Source organism: Sorex fumeus, unplaced genomic scaffold (genome assembly GCF_029834395.1).
Source record: "Sorex fumeus unplaced genomic scaffold, SorFum_2.1 ptg000047l, whole genome shotgun sequence".
Classification (NCBI taxonomy): Eukaryota; Metazoa; Chordata; class Mammalia; order Eulipotyphla; family Soricidae; genus Sorex; species Sorex fumeus.
The window spans coordinates 41,722,597-41,734,381 of NW_026606104.1; the positions used below are offsets into that span (position 1 = coordinate 41,722,597).

General features: G+C 44.2%; 1 protein-coding gene across 2 annotated transcripts in view; it reads right to left on the minus strand.

Annotated features, from left to right (window-relative positions):
• RHCE (Rh blood group CcEe antigens) overlaps nt 1-11,036 on the minus strand; it is a 40,015-nt gene extending 28,979 nt beyond the window's left edge. For both annotated transcript variants that reach the window (XM_056123051.1, XM_056123050.1), the window contains exon 1: nt 10,889-11,036. In XM_056123051.1, coding sequence (XP_055979026.1) covers nt 10,889-11,036 — 148 coding nt within the window. The remainder of the gene's footprint in view (nt 1-10,888) is intronic.
• Nucleotides 11,037-11,785: the final 749 nt, after the last annotated feature.

Here is an 11,785-nt window from a genome sequence, read left to right on the forward strand (position 1 = left end):
AAAGGAATTTTAATTTTTTCCCTTTTGAATATAATCTCTGGTTTGAGAGATTTTTTTTTTTTACTGTTTTGAAAGGGTAATTTTTTCCCTATTTTTTAAAAATTTTCATTAGTGAAATACCATGAGGTACAGTTGTAGACTTACAAATTTTTGTGCTTGGGTTTCAGTTATACAATGATCGAGTACCCATCCCTCCACTAGTGCCCATTCTCCACCACCACAAATCCCAGTATCCCTCCCACCCTCCATCCCCCCATCCCACCCTGCCTCTGTGGCAGGGCACTCCCTTTTGTTCTCTCTCTCCTTCTGGGTGCTGTGGTTTGCAAAAGAGGAATTGTTGGGGAACATAAAGTAACAAAATAGGAGAGTTTTTTTAATGTTTATAATCATCATCATAATTATGGTTGAGTTTCCCTCTCTGCCCTGAGCAGAGCCCCGGCAGCTGAAGACCTCCAGGACCCAGCCACAGCCATGCTGAGACCACTCTCCATACGCTAGGATGAGCCTCACACATGAAGAAATTGGCAGAGGAACCCAGGTGTGTGGGCCCCAGGGCTGAGATCTCCAAGCCTGCTCAGATCGGGACTGGGCCTCTCCACCCACATCCCCCATCTTCCAGTAGCTAGACAGTTATACCCACCAAATACCGTGTAACTCCATCAATGGGCAAGATCCAGAGACTATAAATCCAAGTTCCCAGAAGCACGTGGCCGCATTTGTGACTGTGTGACCTCTTATTGTCTAGTTCTCGCTCTCAGAGAACTGACAGGTTACCAAGAGTATCTTGCCCATATATATGCCTGACTGGGAACACCTGTAAAGGTGACTAGAGGCTGCCCAAAAAGCCTCCATCCCTCTCAGAGAGCCCGGCAAGGTACCGAGAGTATCCTGCCCGCACAGCAAGCTATACGTGGCATACTCGATATGCCAAAAACAGTAACAATGATTAGGTTCTCATTCCCCTGACCCTGAAAGAGCCCCCAATATGCCAGAGGGCTATACTAGCACGTGGCAGGGATGAATGAAGACGTTACTGGCGCCCACTCAAGCAAATCGATGAACAATGGGGTGATAGCAATAGTGATAGTGACATGTACACATGAAATTCCCAAGCTTATTTGATCTGCTGTCTCTCTCTTTCTTTCTTTCTTTCTTTCTTTCTTTCTTTCTTTCTTTCTTTCTTTCTTTTTCTCTCTTTCTCCTTTCTTTCTCTTTTTTCTTTTTGTTTTTTTCCTTCTTCTCTCCCTCCTCCCTCCCTCCCATCTCCCTCCCTTTCCATTTCATCCTTCCTTCCTTCCTTCCTTCCTTCCTTCCTTCTTTTTTTCCAGCTTGCCACACACATGGTGCTCTGGGCTTACTCCTGCTTCTGAGTTTAAGAACGACTTCTGGCAGGTTTGGGGAACCATGTGGGGAACTGTAGATCAAACCCAGGTTAGCAGTGTGCAAGGCAAATGCCCTACCTGCTATACTATCTTCCTGTCCTCTGCTGTCTCCTTTTCGGAAGAGAACTCACTCAGAACCCTGCTGGAAAGCTACCTTCTTTCAGCAAACATTGTAATCTAGGTTACAATGACGCACCTCGATCTTTCCAGTGCTCTGCAGAGTGGAAGGGGAGAGAGGTTTTGTTCACTTGGGAACATTGATGTAGACAGAAAACCAAATTTTCTGGGGGAGGTAAAAAGCAGGGCCTAGGGATGTGGTTCCATGATAATACACCTGCTTACATGCATAAGACCATGTGTTCAGTTCCCGAGACCACCCTACATCACAGGAAGGAGCCCCAATACTGCTGGTATGCCCGGGGGGGGGGGGCAGCAAGGGTAATAGGAAAAACACATGGACTTCAAGTTCAGACTGTTTTATCCAGCTCTATCTTCCGATTTGGTGCAATCATATTAAATATCCAGCATTTGACTTCATTTGTTTTTGGTGCCAGGGATTGAACCCAGGGCCTTACATATGCAAAGCATTCACAGAGCCACCCCGCATCCTTGGCCCTTTGACCATTCTTGTCTAATAAAAAAAATGGTTTTTAGGACTGCAGAGTTAGTACAGTAGGTAGGATGCTTGCTTTGGACATGGCGATCTGGGTTCGATTCATAAAATCCCCTGGGCCTCAAAAGAAGTGATCCATGAGCACAGAGTCAGGAATAAGCCCTAAGCACCTACTTCTGTGGCCCAACCCTGCCCCCCTCCCAAGTTTTCAATTTTTATAGTTGTTTAGTTTTATAGATTTATAGTTTTCAGTTTTATGGTGTGTGACTTTGTAGGTTTCTCTTTTCTTCATCAGCCAAAAAGGGCAATTCTACTCACTTCAGAGGGTGCCAAGAGATCTCAAGGAAGTAATGCCTTAATTTTATAGCCAGGGCTTATTACATGAGGACACTGAAGAAATAGTAGCTAGTCACCAGCACCATTATCTTCCTTACCATCACTACCACAGCAATAAAAATTTATCTGGTCACTAGTCTCTAGCTCTGATAACAAGGAGGAAGTTCTAACTTCCAGAACTCTCCAAAGCCTAAAGTAAGCCCCTTCAATTGACATTTAAATTCACTTTCAGACACACACACTCAGAGACTTTCTCATGGGGTCTGAGGGAGAGCTGATGCTCCCACATATATCTGATGGCCCTGGCCTGCGGGATTCCCTGGTGAACTCCACGGAACATAGGGACCTACAGAGAGGGCTCCTATGTTCTAAGAAAAGTGAATATTTGTGGGGAATTCAGCTTCATTTTTTGGAGCCACACCTGGAAATGCTCAGGGGTTACTCTTTCTGGCTCAACACTCAGGAATCACCCTGGTGGTGCTCTGGGGACTTTATGGGACACTGGGGATAGAACCCAAGTCAACCCACATGCAAGGCGAGTGCCCTCCCTCTGCTGTCTCCTTTTCAGAAGAGAACTGAAAAAGCAAGCTGTACTATCTTTCCAGCCAGAGAATTTAGCTTTTTGTATCTTCTCCCCTGACACGGGGGACAGGTTGTGGTGATGCAGACAATGGTTCATTCTTAGAAATAGGGGTGGGATCAGCGGGGTTCATTTCTGTGCAGAGGAGGTTCTTGGGGTTGCTAACATTCTGTCAGTGGGATGGTTGCAACGAAGATTTGAAAATAGTGAGACAGGTGGGCAATTGGATATGGCACACCCCAATTTAAATATTCAAATTCAATCTTTCATTAAGCAGGACTAAACAAAACAGACCTGCCATTTACAGCAATGCAATATGCATACTTCAGGTCCAGACCTACTGAAAATTTGATAAGTAGGTAGACGCTCCTATTTTCCTCCCCTCATACAGAAATAAACCAGCAAGAACCTGGGTGGTCTTCAAGGTGCCAGCAACAGAGCTAAGCTCTGACTTCCTGGTACAGTGCTCCTTCATCATTCTAGGCTCTTGTTTGCCTTCACCTTACTAAGATACCTTAGACAAATGTCCTGTCTCCTGGGGCCTTAGTTTTCCTCTCTATAAAAGGTAAGGTAAAGGCCCTCCCGTTGATCATCGATTTGCTCGAGCGGGCCCAGTAACGTCTCCATTGGAGACTTTGTTGTTACTGTGTCTGGCATATCCAATACTCTCGGTAGCTTGCCGGGCTCTCCGAGAGGGGCGGAGGAATCGAACCTGGGTCGGCCATGTTGGCCGCTTGTAAGGCGAACGCCCTACCGCTGTGCTATAGCTCCAGCCCTGGAAATTGAACTTGGTCTTCACTAAAAATCTCCCCTTCCTAGATTTCTGGAAGGAGGTAGATGTGAAGTTCAAGATCTTGAGAGGCTCTATCTGTCCCCTGCTGCCAGCTGGAGAGCTCAGGGCCTTCCTCCTCACCACTCCACCCTGTCCTTGGGGGAGGAGCCGTGCTTCCGACAGTGGGATGACTGGGTGCCACTTTCTGGGAGCTGTTAACAGAATGTACTTCCCCAAAATGGATCTGAAAGTAGCATTTGGCTTCATGTTCGTTCCTCACGATCCCCTCCTGGACTCCAAGCTTATACCTGCTCTTCCCTGATTCTTTAACTCGGACCCTTACGTCAGGGAGAGGACCTAGTTTCGGTCCTATTGGTCCCCACTTCTCAGAGCTTCTCTGCACCCCACATCAGCTGCTAGGGTGATAAGCAAATAGACTCTAAGGTGTTCATGGGTGATAAGGAGCAATCATGCTACAGGGCCCCAATGACAGGGCCTCAGAGGGAACTTTTACTATTTAAGGAAGGTCTTCAGGAGGAGAATATGAAAGTCCCATGACTTAGAGAATGGAAAATCTAACCTAAGAGTCCAGCTCTGTAGAATGAACAGCAATTACCATAATTGTAACAGCTGACTCTTAGAGTACCCAGAGAAGCCTCCGTGTGTCTGACACTGTTCCAAGTGTCAACAGACTTCAGACTTCACTTTCAAGAGCCTCCTATACTAGATCATAGTTTTTTGTTGTTTTTTTTTTAAGGAGATTCTCAGGGTTACTCCTGGCAGTGATCAGAAATCACTGCTGGTAGTGCTCAGGTATCATATGCAATACTAAGAATCAGACCTGCATTGCCCCCATACCCCTGTACTATCTCTCCAGCACACTATATACTCATTATCCCCATTTTACAGATGAAAAAAGGGAGGCACAGAGAAGTGCTGTGCTTAGTTCAGATCACACGGTTGGTTAATGGAGACTTTGAATCCTAGCAGCTTGGGATTTAGCCATGAGGTCAGGCTGTCTTTCCCTAAAGTATAAATAGTGTAAAATTGAAGAGTGTGGACCAATGACTCAAGTGGTCAGGCTTCAGAACTTAGCTCTATCTCTGTGTCACGGATTCTTATCTTTAAAATGGGCATAATATAATGGCACCTCTGTGGACTGCTGTAAGCATTGTGTCCACTGGCCATATGGATCACTCTATCTGGCACTGGAGGCATAACAGCTATTAGTAACTATTATCCCATGCTTACCACTTATTAACTATGACTTCGGATAAAACTGTTCCCCTGTCTTCTAGCAATCCTGCCTCTGTGTTCTACCTGCCCAGACCCCCTGTTTTTGGTCTGTGGCCGCTTCAGCACCAAGCTCTGACATCAGGTTCCCAGGCTCTGGGATTGACCTGCCCTCTGTATTTTCCACAGCTGCAGGCTGGGAGAATCCATGGAGCCCTCCACAAACTTCCTTTCCTGCTTCATCACCTAGACACATAGCTCTACCCCGAACTCCCACCTCTGTAGTACCCTAAGAAGAGAAATGTCCTCGTCAGTGGGGAGAAGCTATGGCTAGGATATGGAAGGTCCCAAATTTGGAATAATTAATTACATATTACTGTAAAAGTTCTTCTTGTCTTTTAGTAGCCCTTATTGCTGCTTCTGAGTGGTATGGGGAGAACCGGGTTATATTCGCAGTACATCCTGGTCCCCTAATTTGGCAACCCTAGAGCAGGCTCTATGACAGATTTTATAATAATGTCTCCCAATGAATCATGTTTTCCAGGATAGATTCTTTCCACTTGGTTTGGGTCTTGTGATTTGCTTTGGCCTATGGGATCTTAGCAAGCATGATACAATTTGAAACATGCCTTAATTTGGGGATTTGGCCTTATTGCATTTACTTTTATGCTTCCATGTAAAGAAGTCTGGGATAGTATGTTGGATTAACATTGCGTAGCTGATAGCCAAGGTCAGGTACCAAATCCATAATAAATTTATCTGAGGCTGCTCCATATCTCTAGGTTGCAAATGCATAAATGACTCCAGGTGAGAACTATAGAAAAACCATCCAGCTGAGCCCAGTCCATCTCTAAATAGCCACAGAATCATAACCATGGGCCAATTAAGTGGTTTTGACTTTGAGACTGGAGGGGTTGTCATGCAGCAATATAACTTGACACTCTGCTTCTCCCATAGCCACTTCAGCCCCAAGCCCAAAAATTCCTACATCACTGCTCATTTATCCCTGTGCATCTTTATAAGCATTGGCATCCTCGGATACCAAATCACATGCCTGAAGTCATCCTTGACTCCTCCCTTGTTTTCATCAAGTAAGATGATTTTATCTTAGGTATCTATTAAATCTCTCTTTGCTTCTTCTCCACTGCCTGCCTCAAAACATGTCCTCCAGACCAATGGTTATGTGTAGAAAACCACCACCCATCAGAAGATGCTCCAGAGGGGCCAGAGAGATAGTATAGTGGGTAGGATCCCAGCACCCTATATGGTACCCTGAACACTGCCAGTAGTGATTCCTGAGTGCAGAGCAGAGCCAGTAGTATCCCCTGAGCATTGCTGGTTCTGCCCTTCCCTCACCAAAAAAAAAAAAAAAATCTATTGGAGCTGCTGAGAGATAGGAGATGCACTTATAGTTTAACTTTCAGCAAAAAAGAAAAATCTTAGTGATCATTAAACTATTTGGCAGTCTTTATGTGTTATTTCCTCAATTGCTTCAAACAGCTTAATGAATTATGTACTATGTGTGACAGAGGTTGAATCCTCTGTGGCAGAGAGAAGTTGTACTTTGCTCAGTTTCACAGCTAAGAAGAGACTGAGGCAAGATTTAAATTAGTCCTACTGTGGGAGTTAACCTTTTGGGTACATTTAGAGTCACTTATAGGGCTTGGTAAGACACAGACCACTGGGGGTCCAGAGTTTCTAACTAGTAGGTGTGGCCTGAGACCCTGGGCTCTGTGTTTCTAACTATCCCCACGGTCTCAGTGTCTAAGTGATTGGTCTGGTGACTACACTTTAAGAACCACTGATTTAGGTTCTTTTACCTTTAAATACATGGTAAAATTTGCAACTCTACAAGAATTAAATATTCAGGAACCTCTACTCGCTATGTCAGGCCACTTTAGGTCACTTAGCTCTGGAAGGTATCTTGAGGGAATGTCGGGTCACTGGGATGGGAGGGCAGTTGACATGAATTTCTCCATATTCATCGTGTTGCAACAAATGGTGTTTTTTTTTTTTTACTTTTTTTGGAAGTTTTTAAGCATCCATCCATAAAATTACAAAAAATAGCAAGGTGAATATCATGTACCCATGGCCAGCTTTTATGACTTTCACAGAGACCAGTCATGTTTTTATTCTTTTTCAATTTTTTTTCTTAAGACATAAAGGAAACCCCTGACATGACTCCATTTCAATATGCACAACTAATAGAGAGGGCCTTTAGCAAAAACCTACCATGATATCATCACATCTAACAAAACCAAGTTCTTATATATCATATTGATCAGATTTCCTGATTATCTCAGAAATGTTTTTTAGAATAGCCTAGTTTGAATAATTTACTATAGTTTACAAGGACTGGATTAGATTAATTTGCCTAGTTTTTCAAAAAAATGTTTTTATTGAATCACTCTGAGAGAATCCCTTACAAATACATGGTAAGATTACAAAGTTGTTCATGATTAGGTTTCAGTCTTACAATGTTTCAACACTCATCTCTCCACCAGTGTACAGTACCCAGCACCAGTGTCCCCAGTTTCTCCCTCATCACCCCCCATCTCCCCATATGGCCTTCTTATATGGCAGGCACTTTTTTCTCTCTCTTGATTTCTCTCTCTCTCTCTCTCTCTCTCTCTCTCTCTCTCTCTCTCTCTCTCTCTCTCTCTCCTTTTGGGCATTATGGTTTGCAGTACAGATACTGAAAGGTTATCATGTAAATCCCTTTACCTACTTTTAACATTTAGTTCTTATCCAGTGTAATTTGCCTAATTTTAAGTCAGCTAACCTTCACAGAAGATGTGGCTTAAATAACTCCTGCCCCCAAAATAATGGCAGCTACAGAACTGAGCTTACCTTGGGGTGGGGGTTGTGTGATGTGTGGGGTACTTGGGACATTAGTGGAGGGAAGAGAGCATTCTGGTGATGGGTGTGGTGTTAAAATGATGTATGCATGAAAAGTATAATTAACAGTATTGTAAATTAGGGCACCTCAATAAAAATGGTTAAAAAAATAAATAAAACAATGGCAGCTGAGCATACCAGAAGAAAAAAAAGTGATTATCACTCATATTCAAGGTTAAAGATTCAAAAAAATGTCAGTCTAATCAAATCTCATAATAAATCAACCAAAATGTTTTAAAATAATTAAGTAGACTGAGGAATTATTTATCTCCATTATTTTTTATGATAACAATGGACCTTGCCCTGAGATTGATTGACAGTGATCATGATCAGTTTGAAATATTACTTATTTCATTTCTATCTCCTTCAAAATTTTTATTTTACAGGGGTAAGGCAATTGTCTTGCATGTGGCTGACCCAGGTTTGATTTATCCATCCCTCTCGGAAAGCCGAGCAAGCTATGGAGAGTATCCCGCCCACACGGCAGAGCCTGGCAAGCTCCCTGTGGTGTATTCGATATGCCAAAAACAGTAACAACAAGTCTCACAATGGAGATGTTACTAGTGCCTGCTCAAGCAAATCGATGAATGGGAGGACAATGCAATGCAGTGCAATATTTTAGTACAATGTGTAAAACATAGTTATGCAATAGTACTTGAGTATGGTGCACACTTGAAAAATGATGTATACATCAGAAAAGATTGAATTTTCCTGGTCCATACTATTCTGGTTCGTGCTTCTGATTAGATCAGCAGAAAAAATGTCAAGCTCCTTACTCAACTCAATATATCTAACCTGCTTTTTTCTTTTTGTTCCAATACTGTAATGTCAAACTTAGTTTGGCCCACTCTGATCAGAGTACATTAATTGGTTTTTGCTCTGTTCTCCATTCCCTCCATTTTCACATGGGTAACTCCTACTGAGTGGGACAGTCACCTCCCTCCAAAAGCCTTCCCTGCTACGGCATTCCTTTGCTTTGGTTATGGGTCCTTCTCTGTGTTTCCATATAAAGTGTGTATCTGAGGACACTTTATGCTAGCAACATAGTACAGAAGTAAAGAACACAGACTCAGTAGGGGTGGGATACTGAATCCAATGCCAGCTAGTTATGTGACAAACATCTCAACCTTCCTGTAAAAGGGGACCATGAAGCACAGTGATACTTGGTGCTATAGTGCATGGAATTGAAGACTTGATAGCCTAAATTGAAATCTGTGCTGTTAATGCTAAGTGACCTTGGGAAAATCTACCAATGTCCGTGTCTGTTTTTCTCACACAAAAACACAGATCATGGACCACTGATCTTGGTTCAATCCCTGGCACCCCATGTGATCCCTTGAGCACCAGCAGGAGTGATCCATGAGCACAGAGCCAGGAGTAAGCGCTGAGCATAGCAGGATGTGACCCAACTTCCCCCAAAGAAAAAAAGATCATTTTAGTACTGTTCTTACAGGGCTGTTGCAAGTGTTCAGTGTAAAGCACTCAGTGTTGAATTCAGTGCCTGATACATAATAAGGACTCAATAAATATTAGCTTTAGTTAGCCTGTGTGAATCCTAGGTTGGATGTCATGGACTGTTGAATGAATGAATGAATGAATGCATTGTATTCCATTGTATTGGATTGAAAAGAATTAAAGTAAACTGCCATAAACTAACATTGTGTGCAGGTCCCACTAGTCTAGTGCAAAGAGCCCCTCTCTGAGCCAGTCATTAAGTGGTGTAAGGACTTCCTGCCTTAAGTCATCCTTTGTCCAACTTTGCACTGCAGAGTCCAGGGCTGCCTTTCCTTTGCATCCAGTTAACTAGTCAGTTAACATTGCCTAGGAACAAGCAAGAATGCAATCAGAGTAAATCTTCAGCTTTGTGTCAGCGATATCACCCAAGCAGGCCTATCAATATATAACTTATTGCTTAAATGTTTCTTAAGCATTCTACTGAGATGCTTAAGAATTTGTCTCAATTTTTAAAGACAAAAATCATACCATAGTGAACATCTAATTTATTTATAATGGTTCTCATTAGATTCTGATCATATTTTTAGCTGCATATAAAAAAAAATCACTGTTCCACACTCCTCTTCAGATATACCTTTTGGTTCTGGATACAGGGAGGGAAGGGGCAACAGACTAAAGGGAGGTGAAGAGACTGGGCATATAGCTCATACATTTGCCTTGCATGGGGGAAGGAGGAGAAAGGGAGAGGGGAGGGGAAGGGAAGGGAATTTACCCAAAAGGAGGATGATACAGAAAAAAGGAAGAAGGAAGGAAGGAAGGAAGGAAGGAAGGAAGGAAGGAAGGAGGAAGAGGGAGGGAGGGAGGGAGGGAGGGAGGGAGGGAGGAAGGGAACAAAAATCTAATAACGTTGTGAAATTCCTTGCTACTAGAAGCAGAGACATGTACTATGTACATTTGCCTTGCATGCAGTCAATGTAGTTTGATCCCCAGCACCCCATATGATCCCCTGAGCACCGCCAGGAATAATTCCTGAGCGCAGAACCAGGAGTAGCCCCTGAGCACTGCCAGGTGTGGTCCCAAAAACTAAAAAAAAAATTGGGGGGGCTGGAGCCATAGTACAGTGGGTAGGGTGCTTGACTTGCACAAGGCCGACCAGGGTTCAATCCTTGGCATCCCATGTGATTCCCGAAGCATAGCCAGGAGTGATTTTTGAGTGCAGAACCAGGAGTAAGCCCTGAACACCACCAGGTGTGGCCCAAAAAGGAAAGAAAGAGAAAGGAAGGAAGGAAGGAAGGAAGGAAGGAAGGAAGGAAGGAAGGAAGAAGGAATTCCTTGCTACTAATGACAAAGGAATTGAGAGAAACAGAGAAAGAGAATTATGAGGACCATTTGAAAGAATGAATTCTGGGAGCAGATAATTCTACCTTTAACCTGACCAGTCGAAGAAAGCTCTTTCAGGAGAGCTCATGCGTTGACTGGGCCTCTAAACAGCCCAGGGAGGGGAGGGCATACCTTTCCTCAGAGGCTTTGTGCAAAGGGACGTCTAGGCGCCCAGAGGCCACAGAGCTTCTCTCCCCCTGTTGTTTGCCTGTGTGACCCCCTTTCCAGCAGACACTCACCCGGATAGATCCTCAGGAGCATTCTCTGATCCTTCGGGGAGGTTTCATAGGTGGTGAAAAAGAAGAAGATGACAATAAGAGCAGCCTCCAACACTAAAGCCCACAGGGGCAGACAGCCCCGCACAGACCGTGGGTACTTTGAGCCCATCCTGCATCAGTCTCCTTAGAGAGGCGCCGCCAGCACCAGGCATCATCCCCCGGCTCCCACACCCACTTGAGGGAGTGGCAGGGGAGACACCCGCCACAAAGCTTATCTCCGACTTCAGGGCTGGCTCTGCAGGTCTGTCTATAGTGTTAACACTGGAGCAGAGGGACTATAGCAGGGAGGGAAGGAAAGGTACTTATTCCAATACTAATCCATTCATTCAGTCCTTTATTTATTTATTTATTTATTTGCTTTTTGGGTCACACCCAGTTACTCCTGGCTCTGCACTCAGGAGTTACTCCTGGCAGTGCTCAGGGGACTATGTGGGATGCTGGGAATCAAACCCGGGTCAGCTGCGTGCAAGGCAAACACCCTACCCGCTGTGCTATCACTGCAGTTCCCAGTTCTTCATTTATTAATTCATCCAACAAGTAGATGTTGCATTCCTGCAGACAGGCAGGTAAACAAAAGAAACTCAGTATTTTTGTTTTGGGGTCATACCCGGGTGTGTTTAGGGCTTTCTCCTGGCTCTGTGCTCAGGATTTACTCCTGGTGGTGCTCAGGGACCAAACCCAAGTGGGCTGTGTGCAAGGCAAGCATCTTATCCACTGCACTATCACACTGGCTCCAAAAGGGCTTCATTTAAAAGAGGACATTCCAGACAAGGGAGATGGCTCAGAGGGCTGGTGCTCATGCTGAGGTGGGTGGAACCACATTGGGGATAGTCCCAGAGCACCAGAGAGTGTGGCCCC